Source organism: Colias philodice, chromosome 19 (genome assembly GCF_061535455.1).
Source record: "Colias philodice isolate Cphi_HAF_F1 chromosome 19, ilColPhil1 Martin Lab GWU primary, whole genome shotgun sequence".
In the NCBI taxonomy this organism is placed as follows: domain Eukaryota; kingdom Metazoa; phylum Arthropoda; class Insecta; order Lepidoptera; family Pieridae; genus Colias; species Colias philodice.
The window spans coordinates 6,154,058-6,172,183 of record NC_143104.1 but is presented as its reverse complement, the minus strand read 5'-3'; the positions used below and the strand labels follow the sequence as shown (position 1 = coordinate 6,172,183).

At 32.8% G+C, this 18,126-nt stretch overlaps 1 protein-coding gene across 2 annotated transcripts in view; it reads right to left on the bottom strand.

The window, feature by feature from the left end:
- Fur1 (Furin-like protease 1) overlaps nt 1-13,876 on the bottom strand; it is a 161,430-nt gene extending 147,554 nt beyond the window's left edge. Inside the window, exons 1-2 of one of the 2 annotated variants that reach the window (XM_089707179.1) lie at nt 13,713-13,876; nt 7,671-7,940 (exon numbers count right to left, since the gene is read on the bottom strand). In XM_089707179.1, coding sequence (XP_089563305.1) covers nt 7,671-7,823 — 153 coding nt within the window. In that variant the 5' untranslated portion in view covers nt 7,824-7,940; nt 13,713-13,876. Of the gene's footprint in view, nt 1-7,670; nt 7,941-13,712 lie in introns of those variants that run through there. The other variant, XM_089707180.1, reaches the window with a different exon arrangement.
- Between the last annotated feature and the right edge of the window lie 4,250 nt (nt 13,877-18,126).

Below are 18,126 nucleotides of genomic sequence, written 5' to 3'. Positions count from 1 at the left end.
CGAACTTTATTAATACTCGAAACTAATACAAATAAATCCGAAAAAATTAAATGTTTGTCCATACATATGTTTATTTATGAGTCCATTATTCAGTATGTTTGAAAATCCCTCATTTTATGGCCTTTTTATATTGATGGGCTGTATCTAAACGAGTTGATTATAAATAAAATACGTTCTGAGTATAAATTCAAACGCGTTTCTTTCGAAAAGTCTTTTCTAATGTCAGGTGACAAACAACTGTAATGCACCTTCTGTACTTGATATTGACGTAAAATATTCATTTGAATAATTATCTCACGTTAAAGTATTAACATAAAACCAGATAGGTAATGAATGTAGGTACAGATGTTCACAACGTTATTTAATTCAAGTTTTTTAAATAAACGTTAGATTAAAAACACGAAAAGATAAGTACATATTTTCCCAACAAACATTAAAAGGGCTTTTCAAGACTTAATAAAAGTCCATTCGTTGAACGATGTTACAAGTGGAGGTGCGAGCGCCTCTCGACACCAAAATAGTGTACCATAAACAGATAAAACGGTTGTCACTTTGAATAAATAACACTGTCCTCTTATATTTCCCGTATATTTCTGTCTCTACTGATTTTATTGACGCATATTTTACGCACTTTTCTACGGGACGATTCATGTTGATTTTCCATTTCAATTTACATTGCTTCAATGTTAATAAAATTTCGCCGAATTCGTCAATAACGTTACATCAGATCACCTAGAAATTTTAACTGGTAGTTCCCAGAACCATACCGAGTCAGAATTTTGAACCTATAATAAAACTGCAATTATATAATTCGCATTATATAAATTGCGATTATTATAACAATCGCTTTAATTACAAACCAATGTTCATACATATCAGAGAGCACATTAATATTAGACTGGGGTAGAAGCCTTTGAAAATAATGAAAAGATAAAAAAAATCGCAGTCGGATGAAACCCATTAGAAAAGGAGGGGAATATGATAAAAATGTAAGGAAAAATAAATTACGGTCAATCCGAGTTCGGGAAGCGGGAGGGGGGAGCTTTTAAGAGAAAAAAATGGTTTCTCTCGATTTCCGACAAAACTACAAGTCCTATAGAAAAAAGTTCAATGGCAAAGTTGTAGGTAATTAAAAGTTCTACAACTTTTGTATTCACAATTTTTTCACATAACCTAAAAATTTAGGTGAAAAATTCAAAAAACCAAGTTCTTGGTCTTTTATTTCTATCTACTTCAAAATTTATTTTTTTTCTACGAAATTTGGTGGAAACTTACTTTATTATGTCCCAAATACACTGTAATTTATTTGATTGAAAATATTTATTTTTTCGCCTTATTTTGAATGAATACCAAAAAAACAACCTAATTTTCAGTCGAAAAGTCACCCGTCAAAATATCAGCTTTTTTCAAAAACTGGGGGTGCCTTTTATTCATTGAAATCTCTACTTTCATATGGTGTAAAAAAAATAAACACCACCATAGTAAATGTTCTCAGGAAATGCATACAAACAGTGTGATAATGAGCTTTTACTAAATCAGGCACACTTCTTGAACTCTATATCTTCTCTTGTATCGGCTTTTCGGTAATATTTCAAAAGAAAAATAATTATCTGTTCTATGTTTAATATTTTACAGCATATTCAAAAGCAAAATGATGTCGATAAAAACATTTCAGGTAGTTCGAGAAGTGTGCCTGATTTAGTAAAAGCTAATTTTCAGACTGTTTGTATGCATTTCCTGAGAACATTTACTATGGTGGTGTTTATTTTTTTTACACCATATGAAAGTAGAGATTTCAATGAATAAAAGGCACCCCAAGTTTTTGAAAAAAACTGATATTTTGACGGGTGACTTTTCGATTGAAAATTAGGTTGTTTTTTTGGTATTAATTCAAAATAAGGCGAAAAAATAAATATTTTCAATCAAATAAATTACAGTGTATTTGGGACATAATAAAGTAAGCACAGACATAGATAGACTACGCAAGTACCGCGATCTGTATGAAAACCAAGCGTGTCATATTTTTTGTACTGACCTTGACGCGTTATGACGTCACGAGCGCTTTTTAGTGATGGTAATTTCATTTTACGCTAAATCGATTAGGACGCCACTCGCGCGGCGATTCTAGTATCGTCCTATCCCATCGAAGTAAATCGAAAGAAATCAGATCAAACTAGATCTATGTCTAAGAGGTAATTAAATAAATGAATCGTAATCGATTACTAAATCGATTCAAGACAGAAAAATTATAATTACCATAGACAGAGGAATGATAAAATAAATTTATAAACCTTTTAATATTCTAACAAGTAAACTAATGTGTTTTAGCTTTTTCTTACATATGCCCATTGAGTTACCGTGTACTACGTACTAGAGAGGCCATCGAAAGAAAGTAATGAAACTGTCAATCAATCAATCTTTATGTCCCGTTGCATCAATCCATTTTTCTTTTATGTTCGGGTTACTTGGAAAACTGAAAAAACAAACATAGTCTAAGCAATAAGGAGTTTTGACAAAAAAAATCTATGCCTTTTTTTCTGAAAAATTGCTCCTTCAAATTATCATTTTTCTGTTCGATTATAAAATCGATTAGAATCGAGAACTGTTGCATCAAATGAACATCACTAACCACAAAATTGGACAGAAAAATGAGAACAGAAAAATGAGAAGACGCTATACATTGCTTGTTATCATACGACTCGATCTTTACCGTGCCAAGTAAAAGCCGCAATGTATTCCGAATCATTTCGTATGATTTGGTATCCGTGTTTGTCACGATCGTTTTCCACAGATATTCTTTATTTGATTTTAAAATAAATAGTGCATATTCTGATTAGAAAATTACTTACCGGTGGAAGGAAATATCTCTGCTAACTCGGCCACTCACAGCTGTGGAGTTTCTACAGTTTATAACGGCGTAATTCGGCATTTTACTTTATTCAGCTTCACGTCTTTCCTTGGCGAACTGCAAGCGCGGACTGAGTGTAGGCCAGCGTCAAGTAAGTTTCATAATCTTAGTTTGGACACGGGAAGTACATACACTCGCTTAGTCTATCTTGATACATGTCCGTGAAAGTAAGTTTCCACCAAATTTCGTAGAAAAAAAATAAATTTTGAAGTAGATAGAAATAAAAGACCAAGAACTTGGTTTTTTGAATTTTTCACCTAAATTTTTAGGTTATGTGAAAAAATTGTGAATACAAAAGTTGTAGAACTTTTAATTACCTACAACTTTGCCATTGAACTTTTTTCTATAGGACTTGTAGTTTTGTCGGAAATCGAGAGAAACCATTTTTTTCTCTTAAAAGCTCCCCCCTCCCGCTTCCCGAACTCGGATTGACCGTAATTTATTTTTCCTTACATTTTTATCATATTCCCCTCCTTTTCTAATGGGTTTCATCCGACTGCGATTTTTTTTTGTTTCATAAATTATCTACTCTAGTCTATATACTCTGTTCCTGTTCTCACTTTAGTTGCTTGCCCTCATAAATTGTATAACCGGGCAAATTAGTCTACATACTTGCTACTATTTACATGTTTACATTTATGAAGATTGAGTGCGAGTGTGGGCGGCCGTGGCGCGGGCGCTAAATGGTACGTTTCCTCAAAACTCGCAAGGAGTTTGCATCGTATGCAGTCTACTGAAAATAACTCACTAATTTTATCTCAGTACATACGCATTTGACGAAGTGGCCAGTCACTCCTCATTGTGGTTTGTTACGGTCCAACTGACGTAAACTTATTTCTGGCGACACTATACTCCTCGGGATAATTCCAATGCGTTTTAAAAATAGTATGTCATTCACGTACTTATACAATTTATATACTTTATATTATATATTTCCAACTTTTTGATGTATATGGGTATAACCGCGGAAAATTGTACATGAATTATTTTTTCAATGTTCCCATTTTATTTCTCATACGGCATCAACGTTTTTTGACAATAAGTGTTTTGTTAGATATGTAATAAAAGGTATGCTTGTGTTCTTTTAGATTATTTCATAAAACTCAATCTATCTCTTGCAGAAATATTTTATTTTATATTTTTTTTACTGGCTCCACTTTTATGTCCATATAAAAAATATTTGTCCACCTAACACCCTTGTGACAAAAACTGATAACCCCTACGAAATGGTATGACTGACTCGCATTTTTATGAAAAATTTAAGTTATTCGGTTCTTATTCAACTTGTACATAAAAATCTTTTAATGCACAAGGCCTTAATCGATTTTTTATTATTATTTTAAAAACTGTCCACTTTTTTTATACGTGTGTAACGTCACGTATGTAACGTCTCTAACTGCCATACTATAAGAATTATCAGAATCCTTCTCTTATTTTCTTGAGTGGCAACAATATTTGGCATGCTGGCAACATTTAAAAAACAAATGCAGCCATTTTTTCTTTGAGAGAAATGGTGTTTTGTGTTGATGTGAGATTTGTCGCTCGAAAAAAGGGTATTTAAAGTGTTCGATTGCGAGGTAAGTACATATATATATTCTGTCTTATTATTATAAATCTTTACGTAGGTTTACTATAAAACTAAAGAATCAGACTACTTCGTGGTTCTTAGCATTCACAATCGAGTAGTAATTTTAATTTAAGGTTATGTCGCCCGCATTTTTTGTCATGATTGTAACGATGTGTAACGAAATGTGTTACGTTAAGCCGGGTATCCACTTAGGTTCGCCGTGGTTTGCGAACGCGCCCGCTCTGCAAACCAAACATAATGGATACGTCGTGATCGCGGAGCGCGACTGGAGCACGATCGGAGCACGGCGGAGCGCTCCGGAAGCGGTTTTTTGCGCGAACTCAAAGGGGAGCGCAGTTTGTTCGTGGACGCGAGCGTGTGTTTGTTAAGTTCGCGAACATGGAGTGGTCCGATGAAATGATGAATATATGCATTATTTCATTATTTCTTCTTCCCTTATACATATTAGCTTGCCAAAATCGAGGAGGTTGTTTGTATTCCATCACAATATAATGTATCAAAATATAAGCTGCACTTCCTACTAATTCTGGAGGCGGCATGTTTGCACCGACCGTCTGTCGTGTGTCTACTGGAGACCGGAGCGCGGAATTTAGCGCTCCGACAGGAGCACTGATGTTGCAGCCTAAGTGTGTACACTGTACACGTTCACGTTCGCGGAGCACACAGTGTTCGCAATCCACGGCGAACCTAAGTGGATACCCGGCTTTACAGTCATGACATATTGCTAGGCTTAGAACACATAGGTCTATTAAAAAATTGCGCGAAAAAGGACGATAATATTTTCAAATCTAAACGGCTGAACGGATTTTGATGTGCAAGATATCATTGGATTGGTCTTTATCTATAGTTTTCCATTAGCTTAATATGTTTTACCTGATTGTACAAAAAAGAATAAAATAAAATAATTAATAAAAAATGTATGCGTGTACTAGAGTACACACGTAAGAAGTGAAACTTCTTTATGACCTTAAAAATGTCACGAGCATGGCGTAACGCAAAAATGTCACGCGTACGGCGTAACGCAAAAATGTCACGCGTACGGCGTAACGCAAAAATGTTACACTAAATTTTTTTCCAACCCCGATAAAGAAGTTTCACTTCAAAAAAATAAAAAACTGACACTGCAAATTCATAACACGCAGTCGGAGGCTATATATAAGATGTATAAAATGGGTAGAGGCCAGTAATATTTTGTAGCCGTGTAGCCTCCGACTGCGTGTTATGAATTTGCAGTGTCAGTCGGGTTTTTTTTAATTTTTTTTATTAATTATTTTTTCAAATGAGAAAATCAAATTACAGATGGCGTTGACGAATACCGAAAGGCAAAAAAAATATCGAGAGAAGTTACAAGTTCAAAATCCCGAGAAATATAAAGAACTACAAACGAAAAATGCAGAAAGGAATAAAAAGCGGAAAAAATATCAATTTTTTTCAATACAATTTTTATTTATGCATCTTTTTGTTTTAATTCATTATTTTATGATATGAATTGGTTTTACCTACCTACCTATATCTCCATTTTTTCCTGTCGTGTGAGTGTAAGACACCGTGTCGACGTTAATTTTTTAATGCTAGGAAGAAAAGATAACTGTTATATGTACTAAGCTTTATAATGGTCATGTAAGTAACATTCAGTCATGTATGTAACGTTTGTTATGAATTATGATGTCATGAATGTAACGGTACAATTTTTCGCGGTCATACCCATATAACACCAAAAAATTGGAAACGGTAAGTAATATTGAAGAGAATTTAACAAAACATCCTAAAAGTCATCAATGAATTATTTACAATTCTTATCTATGTTTCACTTGAATTAATTTCTGACTGTATTTCAACTAAGCTATTTAAACAATAATAATAAAATATTTATAGCTTTATATTATCATGCATTTTGTAATCAGACAAATATAAATCGATCGATCCTACTATCAAACCGTATCATTTTATCATCTAACTTATATGCATGTAATCACTTACCGTGCATAAAAATGCAGCAAGGCTAATTTATAGTAACTTAAATTAATTAAACACAAGCACATAAACATTGCGGCCATAAATTAATAAACAACACGGGTGGTCCGTGTAATAAATTCATCGAAATTTCCGAATCTGTTTATCTTTAAAACGAAAAGACTAACAAAAATGCCAAATTTAATACTTGTAAAAGACTTTTATATTATACTGTCGCTTTGGTATGGGTACTTTGTCAGTTTCCAAAAATATTATTTGATACTCAATTTTTTTATGAATATCGTCAAAGTAGATCGTCTATACAGAGAAAATAAATAATTTCTTGTATTTAATATTCTGTGTAACGGTAATAAAATTCGGTCAATGACGAACAGAATCCTATGTAACTTGAAATTAATTGTAATTAACAAAGCAGGCATTTAATAGGATTCGAAGCCGACAATAGAATTGAAGCTTCCGTTTATAAATCAGCTTTTGAATAATATTAGCACGATTTACCTACATTTGACACTGACCTGCATTGAGCAATTCACATAAAAACAATATTTGTACGAAATCATATAAAGGAAATTGTGCGTTAGAAATACATTTCTAGGACAACTAAAACTATGTACGGACAAATATTTGTCAAATATATTTCCACTACTCGTTATGAGGAAATCTCCAAGATTCAGACTCCGTAAATTTCGCTAGAACTAACAAGGAACCCGTCTCTTGCTCCCTTTATGATCGTACATTTTCTTACTCCGCTATAAAAATCACATGAACTATTGAGCCGCCTTACAAAAGGCTGAATGATAATACGTCATATTCTTATTTTTATTCTCGATTCGAAACAATATTTATATACAAATAGTAGTTTTACGACGAGTTATAGCGATTTTATTAAACCATTTCAACATATCACAATATATATTATCAGTTTCATGATGTACGATAAGCAGGCTAGAAAAAATTATCAAGTAAAACACAATACAAATAGCTCTTGTTAGATAGTATAACACATTATTATTTTATTGACTGCAAATTGGTGTCATTATCGGAAATAGTGACCGATTTTTATTACCTTTAAGATGCACTCTTCCATGTCCAAAAAAATAATTGGACCCATAGCTAGTTTTCGCATACAAGACTATGCATATACGTGTATTTAATAAAAGCTGTACAAACTACTAAAAAGATAAACATGTAGGTACGCACCTCTCCAAGATTCACGAATCCGTGAGCTGCTGCGACCTCGTCGGCTGCCTCCTTCCCTCCCGGCACGTGGACGGCCCAGGTCGACGAGTAATGCGCCCACGCAACATTTAGCACCACCAACAATATGGCAGACAAGAGAACTTCCCGCGCCATCGCACACACGGACACTCAACAGCTAGTACTTGTCAGCATTGCACACACACACTACAATGTTAACCTTACTTCCAACGTAGAAGATTCTAATACTTAATGACTAGCTTAGCTTAAAACCTGCAATAAATGAAAAGCAATGAATCAATTTATGTTTTAAAAGTGATAAAACCGCTCACTTGATCCGCGTTGACCTTTTAATCTGTTTTGGTTTAGATAAAACAACATAAACAGATAGTTCACTTATGGTAAGCGAAACTGATTTAATTAAACTCTGTAGTAAGCTAACAATGATTTCCAAATATCTGATAAGTGCCACGGTTACCTATAAGCGCATTTCTTCATTCCTTAGTCCTTACCCAAAGTTATGTTATAATTATTGATTATCAAAACCTAAATTGATGAAGCTAGAATAGTTCCTAATGTGACAACAAACCATAACTAGACATGAATCATCATAAACTAGTGAAAACAATGGACAAATCCAAAATGTTTAATCTTCTTTATAATTTAAATGTATTCATTGTAATTATTACATCACCGTTGTATGGAAATTAAAATTGACGGGTTTGACGCACTTGGTGCACTTCTCAACTTGTACACCATGCTCAAATGGTGAACTTAGCAACTTGTACACTTCTCAAATGGTACACTTCGCGACTGGTACACGTCTCAAATGGTGCACTTCGCAAATGGTGCACTTTTTAAGATTAGTTGAGATTTGGAAAAATTGTGTAAAAATGAAAGAATTTTTAGTTTTGGATGTTTAATTTTTATAATTATGTCAACACAATAATAATAATTAAACTATACAGAATCACCTTAAACACTATAACATTTTGGGTCATTTTTATTTTTTCAAAAATAAAAATGTGACTCGGATATAATAAAAATAATATAATTATGTCAAAAAAAAGTAGATTTTCAGTAAAAAAATATCATATTATATCAATAACCTTTGTAATATTATTATTTAACTTTTAACTATTACTAATTAAATAAAAGCTTTAAATTAAATCATAACCTGTTTCTTAAAAACAAATTAGTAAAAGTAATAATAAGTAAATATAAATATACATATAACAATAAGTAATTATTAAATAGTAACAATTACAAAGTTTTACTTATTATTACTTTTACTAATTTGTTTTTAAGAAACAGGTTATGATTTAATTTAAAAATTTTATTTAATTAGTAATAGTTAAAAGTTAAATAATAATATTACAAAGGTTATTGATATAATATGATATTATATCATATCTTTATTATGATATTTTTTTACTGTAAATCTACTTTTTTTTGACATAATTATATTATTTTTATTATATCCGAGTCACATTTTTATTTTTGAAAAAATAAAAATGACCCAAAATGTTCTCAGCCGTACAAATAAAAACTTGCTTATTCAAACCTTATGCAATGCATAGATATGATAAGAATAAATAAAGAATAAGGATGTCATAATTTCTTACAAATAAATTTGGAATAACGTCGATGTATATAGATGCATAGCGTGAGCATAGGCTCACGCTATGCAATAGGCGCGAAGCGGCAACGTCGCAATTCATTCACAAAATTATGAAAAACATTGAAATTGTCTACGGTTAAGCCTTGGTGCTGTCATTTTGCTGACGCTCGTTTAACTTCGTCGAATTTGTTGTGAAGTTTCATCATACGATGTTCTGTTTATTTATTTTTTAAATATTTATTGGAAATAATTTAAATATATCATTAAATATGCAAGCAAATGATAGATAACGCTATCAAATATCTGGAGAACAGAAGATAAACCCACCTTGAGATAGAGAGTTGCCAAATAACTGGTACTCAAAACATACAACTCCAGGCTTAGAAGATTTATATTTTCAACGAAAGTGTATATTATTGTGATAAGTTTAGAAATAAGTTTTATGTATGTATGGTTTGGTGCATGTTGTAAATAAATAAATCATTATAAATATCAAAAGGGTTTTTCATAATTTCGTATATTTTGACATTTCATACAAAATTTTCCATTTCAATATTAGGTACGTAATGAAATTATTAATTTGCTCAACTTTTTCTACTTCTCGTATTACTCTCATTGCTATTATCTCAAATTTAGATTGAAAATTGCTTCTAAAACTTGTAAAACACAGCACAATGTACTAAAAGATATGTTATAACTCGGTTATGTCAGACTTATACTAGGGTGGTAGCCGTAATAAGGACGGAATAGCATTAGTATGAATACTTATTACGAAGTTATACTAGGTTACATTTATTTCGTGTTTATTTGTATGATTTTTCCTTATTCTTAGTTTATTCTTTGCATAAAATGTTATAACTCGTTTATTTGTACGGCTGATAGTGTTTAAGGTGATTCTGTATAGTTTAATTATTATTATTGTGTTGACATAATTATAAAAATTAAACATCCAAAACTAAAAATTCTTTCATTTTTACACAATTTTTCCAAATCTCAACTAATCTTAAAAAGTGCACCATTTGCGAAGTGCACCATTTGAGACGTGTACCAGTCGCGAAGTGTACCATTTGAGAAGTGTACAAGTTGCTAAGTTCACCATTTGAGCATGGTGTACAAGTTGAGAAGTGCACCAAGTGCGTCAAACCCAAATTGACGTCGTCCTGGCACTAACGTAGGCCCATATTAGTTTCAAATCCTAAACAATAAGTTTCTATGATGTCACACCGTGACATCATAGAAACTTATTGTTGTACATTAGTTTTTCCGACCCAAATATCGACCAATAGAATTGCACCATTCGAAGTCACGTGGTACAACCTACATGGTATTATACTGATAATTTTTTGAAAATTTTCTCTGGTCGTTGACGTCAAACTGACAGGTTCAATTCAATTGTGAAATTATTGGCCGACATTTGGGACGGAAAAATAATCTCCCGAATACCACACGAGCTTCAAAATTATCTGGCATTTCCCTCAAGGTTCCCTGCAAACAAATAAAGTCGTCAAGTTTTTCAGGAAAAATCACTCGCGCTTCGCGCTCGTGATTTTTTAACCTTGACTAAAAACTTGACTCCTTCATTTGTTTGCAACGAACCTATCGGAAAATACCCGACAATTTTGAAGCTCTTGTGGTATTATAAGTGAGAATCTTTAAATTCTTAACGTCAGTGAACAATGTCTCAAATCATTTCAAGAGTGATATTCTGACAGTTTAGACAGTCGGTTATTAGGGCGTATTCAGAAAGAAAGCTTGAAACTTATACGCGCTTATCGGCGCTTGTCATGTTCATATAAATATGACAAGCAAGACAATTAACATGACAAGCGCCGATAAGCGTTTATAAGCGCTTATAAGTTTCAAGCTTTCTTTCTGAATACGCCCTTAGATTACAAAGTACAAACTGTTTAATCTTATATATAAAAATGAATCGCAAAATGTGTTGGTAAGCGCATAACTCGAGAACGGCTGAACCGATTTAGATAATTCTTTTTTTATTATATTCCTTGAAGTACGAGGATGGTTTTTATGTAGAGAAAACGTAAATATGTACCACGGGCGAAGCCGGGGCGGACCGCTAGTACATATATAAAAATGAATGGCAATGTGTTGGTAAGCGCATAACTCGAGAACGGCTGAACCGATTTCGATAATTCTTTTTTTATTATATTCCTTGAAGTACGAGGATGGTTCTTATGTAGAGAAAACGTAAATATTATGTACCACGGGCGAAGCCGGGGCGGACCGCTAGTTGATGATACATATAATATTTTGCTGTTGGTGCGTGTAGTAAAATAGCCCTGTAAGCACGGGTGTAATTCCATATAACGATTTTAATTAAAAACCGAGGTAATAATTCCTCGTGTCCAATATTATTCGATGTCAAACGACAGCAGGGAATAGCTGTGGATTAAATCTGGCGTTATTACATTCCAATACTACAGGATCAAACGAGCGGAAAGGACTATTGTTTGATATCATGAGCCGTATTTTAACACTAGGTGCTTCAAATGTTCTAACGTAGCTATCTGACAGAGGTCGAAGATACATTGTATGAACGGAATGCTTTATTGATTTGTCTTTAGATATAGCACTCTTGCGGGAAATCACACGGCAATGAGTAAATTATTATTATCATAACATAGAAAATATAGAGGAAAATTTTAAGCAACCTATTTTAACGGTCTCTTTAACTAGTAGCATTAAGAACTACAAGATTATTGTTGATTGTTAAATATGTTTTGTAATATTATTGAATAGGTAAACTTATTCTTTTTTCAAATCTATTCTACCGTGCAAACGAATAAAGATTTGTGTAGTGTTTGAGACAGAAAGATCATCAAAATAGTAGGTAGTTTTAAACATAGTACACTATAAAATAATAGGTATTATAGGTACCTAATACGGAATATGTACAGTTTAAATCGCGGTCGGTGGTTATGAATGGCCTTCGCACACAACACCACACCTGTCATAGGGTATAAGGACCATCCAAATGACCTATTCTGGATTTTATATTAGGCTTTACCCGGTAGGACATGCGAACATATTTTAAATTTTTGGTGACTAGGTAGATCTTCTTTCTAGCCAGGTTAAAGCTGAAAGGCCGCTTCCAGCTTATTTTTATCTACATTTATCTTGAGTTTTTTTTAAGCAAAATCTAATAGTTATTTATCAATAATTTGTTAGGCGTTTTTCATACGATTACAATAATTACGGAATTAAAGTAGGTATCTAGGTAAATAGGTATATTCTTCAATTTACGAATAACATATTCTAAACGAATAGGTAGGTAGCCTAATTAATCAACGTTACTAATGTAATTCAAAAAATGTTTAGCTTTATGCATTAAAAATTTTAAATAAAATTTTTGATAAGAACCGTAGGAAACATTAACAACATGGTAGGTACTGTAGGTATACATTTTAAGACACAACAGCTAAAAAATATAAACGTCTGATGTGAACAGAAGCACATACAACCTACCTAGTTACCTACCTGCCTAGGTAATATTTAAAAGTTTGCTATAACAAAACAAAGTTCCTTTTGTTTACCACAACAATAGGTCCTTCGAAACTTTCATGTTCTCGGTCGAAAATCAAAATTTCAAGAGGTAAACTTTACGTAGGTACCTACCTATATTGAATCACTCACGTGTTCGAAGCTGTCATCAAACATTGAATATCCGCTTTATTTTCTTGGAAACACTGAGAGAACATATACCTAAATATGTATTCGTTAATGAACTTCTTTCTTGTGGGTTATTATTATTATTTATAATAATAGCCCACAATATTATATTATTTAAATGTAAGTACAGATTTCATAAGTAAACAAATGAGCATGCACGACTTAAACGCGTCATAGCTATAGCTATGTAATGTACCATGTATGTTTGTTTACTGACTTTCCCGACCCATTATTATCTTCATTAGGTAGACGAGTGTGATATAGTGCAGAAAATTCATATAAATAATTACAAATGTAGGCCATCACACGGTATGCAACACAGTTCAAACTGTATACAGTTATAGTTAGTTTTATTCAGTTATCGTAATGTCGTGTTTATCGAATTATTTGCATAGTCATTTGGTCGTATAATGCCAAGTCGACACGGACAATCGGTTTATTTATTGATAGAGGCACAAGACAGTCATATCTTATCTGCGTTTTCATTGGCTCGCTATGTAAACAATCCGATTTTGTGACTAATCGTCACCTAATTATTTCGCTTACGTTCCCCTCGGAAGAGATATTATTTGGTGGAATTCGATGAGAAGGACCAAGATTCCGTGGCACTTAGACTATAGTAGACGGTGTGAGACGGCGCCGCTATGACGAGCATTCACCTCTCGCATCCCGCCTGAATGTTTGCATCTTTTAGGCCAGCGGATCAAGTGATATCAAATAAAATCCTCACGTACAGATTGAGATCAACATCCACTACGTAACACAGTGATACACTACAGTCATTATAAGAACACGGCACGACTGTCAAGTGGCGCGTGAATATCGCGACGGAGCAACACAAAGTACACCCTTCACGTACACCCACGTGATGCTGACTGACTCGTTTCACTTTGCGTTTGCTCTCGGCTCTCGGTTCTCGCCTGCCCGCTGCCGCGATTGGAGCGCAAGGCGAGTCCGACTTGCCAGCTTTGCAAAATTTACTCGAAATTGGGTGAATCGTTATTCGGGTATGTTTTGAATTTTCCTTGTAAGTAAATCATTCATGCAGTTCTTACGTTGCCAACTATGTACATGTAAATTATAAATATTTTTAGGCACTAAGTTGTACTTAGACGTTAAAAAAAGTTTTGCATAGGTAATATAGGTAATTATTTTTCATACAACAAAATCATTATTAAATTATTAACTGGGATTAAAATTAATTTACTGCATAGTAGTTAATAGATAATACAAATTAAGGTTAATGTTCCCAGAGTATGGATATCACGCAGATGACCTAGTTTTTATAGTGATCAGCTGGTACACATTACAGGATCAGGTATCAAACCCGTGAATTGTTAATATTAATTACTATCTTGAAATTATTATCTAAAACAAACAGGACATACCTAGGTACCTACTTGCTGGTTCTATCTTAGAATAATTAACTACATTACACGATTATCATAATATTTTTCGGCACCGAAACATTTAAGGAACCCTAAAACGATGAAACAATCAATCCGCCTAAGTATGTATAAATAAATACAAAGGTACCTTCTACTCACTTCAATTATGACTTTAAATCATTGCAGTGTTTTTCCAATGTTGATACACAAGTTGTAAATCAAATAAATTTTTATGCAAATATTATAACTGTTGAATATTTTAATTTAGGATAGACTATGGTAAAATTATTTATTCGTTTGTGTTAGATAGTCCATTTATCGAGGAATGCTTTAGTCTTTATTTATAAACATATAACATCGACAATTAAAAGCAAAGAATAAGTATTTACAGAAAACGTTATTACTGTGGCTTAGCTAGTGCTACCAAAAGTAGGTATTATAATATGTTACCTGTTTGGCTAATTAAGGGCTTAATTATGGGCAAATTAAAGGGACATTATATCAGGAAGATCTTCCACCTTCATCATCTCGTGTTGTTTAGTATTTATATCTAAAATATAATGTATACTATTTATTCAATATATTAAGGCACATATTATTTCTTACAGCCAAATTATTATTTGTACAATTCCATTATCCAGCTCATTCGTATTCGAAACGCATAGCAAAAGAGGGTCTTTTAACCTTTGGAAAGCAAGCCAACCCCAGATTTCTTATTTTGTAGTAAAATGATCCTGAAACATGGATAGTATATCGTATTAAGGGCGGTTTTATGTTATATATAACGTGTTGCGAATCGCGGCCTGAATACGCTTAAAGAAATATTTGGTTTCAATATAAAACTCATGCTTCTTAATCATGAGACAGGATTAATAACGACAATATTATAGATATTAAATTGTGCCATTCAGATCATATATAAAAATGAGAAACAAGCAGACTTCAGGAAATTTGGTGACGCTCTCCGAGAGTTGCTGCACTATCACATTAATGAATGAATATGTTTATTTTGATACGAAAGATATATTGTATGCAGTATGTTGTATATATTTTACGACATACAAGTAAACAAATTATATTGCGCAGAGAATATAATATATAACTCTCCATACATCGAACTTTCTTCCAAAACCTGAAAAGTGATTTCTGATTTAGGTAGAATTACTTATACATAATATTATTTGCCTTTTATTAAGCAAAAAATGCAAAAATAGACTTTTCTCAGCGTTCAAAGGATATTTTTTTTTAATAATTTATATTTTTCAAATTTGCACTTAACTAAATACTTAAATTAGGTACCTTCCTAATCCCACAACTTGCTCGTACTCAACTACACATAGATTGTGTAATGTATTGTGAACACATGTAACGTTGAACTTATTAATTTTTACCGGTTTACTGGTGGTTAATCTATTTTTAATATTCCCAATCTAATGAGAGGGTAGTAATAAGCCGGTTCGACCTGTAGGCTGTTCCTAGTAGGTCGAATATACGCACACATCAATCATCATATAATTTTCATTGAACAACTATTAAGTAATTTGTGATTATGTGATTGACCCAACAGATAGAATTCAAAAAGCGCGCTTCAAATTTCAAACCTAAAAAAAATGTTTTTCATTGTAATTGATCAATGAACGTCTTTTAATATGTGTCTACGCTGGATTATTTAATGTTAGGTAATCTTTATTGCATTTATTTATAGGTATGTATGTAAACACTTTCTTTACTTTCTTAGTTTCTTCCACGGGCTTGTAAGCCCTGGAATATTCTGCCACCAGCCGTGTTTCCGAGGAGCTGAGATAAAATTATGAAGATATTTATGAAAAAAAATCGTTTTTATTGGCCTGTCTGTACTTGAAACTTGAAACACGCCGCTCAGGAGCACGCTCCCATATCTTAGTCCCATATTCACGGATAGCTTCGTCTTTACCACCTCTTTTCACATCTCACCTCTTTTTCCCATTCCGTTATGAAGCACCCAATAGGGCGTATTCAGAAAGAAAGCTTGAAACTTATAAGCGCTTATCGGCGCCGATCAGCGCTTATAAGCGCATGTTCATATATTTTCCTGCGCGGGTTACCAGCGCTTAGGTAGGGTAACGGCACCAGTGGTCAGCCTCATAACAGCTTTTTGAAGTTTTGACAATTGCCATTTCTACAACAATCGTCGAATAAAAAAACGTACAACATGTATGGATTTATTGTTTATTGTAGTTTCGAATCAGCGTTTATCAAAAACAATAATTCTCTTAGTAAAATATATAATTAATTTTAAACAAAAAATGGCCCAGTGTCCCAGTGAACAGCCTCTAAAAACCAATAAACAGCCTTGTTGAACCCAGTGTTCAGCCTTTAGTAAGTATAACTAATTATGAGATCAAAATAAACAATGTTATATCAAAATCAACTACCTATATTAATCACATTTTTATAGCAACGATTCACTTAGCACAAAAAAATATATATTATCGCACATAATACAAATATTATTTTAAACATACTTTTACAATCTCTTTGTGTCTTCTTATTTTCTAGGAACTTCTTATTATTTATCATAAAAACAGCAATAATTCTTTTTAAAAAAATCAGCGATATTAGTTTATAATATTATTGATGTATCTATAATCCACAATATATATAATTATAATCAACCACAGGAGGATCTCTTTCGGAGGATTTCTCTGGAGGATACTGTTGTCTTGGCGGCATTTTTAGCTAGAAAAAAAGGGAACAATAATAACTTTTGGATATGAATACACATAATACCATTATTTCAGGTAAAACTTAACTAACATGAAGTATTACTTATAGATTTAAACACAAACATTCGCATTTATACTTAAAATATTATTTAAATAACATCGTGGCTGAATACTGGATCATTGAGACCACAGATTGAGACCCAGTGGTCAGCCGCTTGAAAGAAATATTTTGAAATGCGGCTGACCACTGGGTTTTCTAACAATTAGGAATAATCCTAGTAATCAGCCCCAGGGGCTGTCCATTGGATCTTTCATAAAAAATTAGTATCCAATGGTCAGCCCCTCAAATTTTTAAGTAAAAAAACAATATTTTTTATCAAATTTCATAAAATTAAATGCTCTAAGTAATCTATAAAGTTATTATCTATAAAACACAATCACATTTCATACTAAAATATGTTATTTCTCACCTTTCAAAAGAGCACCACGTGAAGCAAAAAATATTGCAGACATGACACTTCTGCTCTTGTCGGCGGACAGCACCTGTACAAACGTGTTTACTTCTCTCCCCTGACCCCCTGCTGCTCCTATCGCGTGATGCATGAACCAATAACGAAACAGAGCTTCTATTTAAGTGCGCGTGATTTGGTTATTTTGATTACAGCGATATTTATGGCCAATAAACAACGCAATAGGCTGATCACTGGTGCCTGGCTGACCACTGGTGCCGTTACCCTATAAGTGCAGTATGAAATTTTATAAAATATGATACTTAATATTTAATTTAAATAGGCAATAAGTACCTAAGTACCTACATGCTAAATAAAAATTCTACCGCGCATATAAAATTAGGTACCTACACATTACTAATACAAAAAATGTAGTATTTTCTTTTATGTGGGATATAACTTATTATAAATTTAAATAGGTATTTACAGCAAATATAAATTCTATGAGCAGAATCAGGCAATGATGAAGAATATAGGAATTAAAATTCTCCTACTTAAAAAAGTTAGCAACCAAAAATAAATATTATGCTCTGAGTAGTTGCAGGA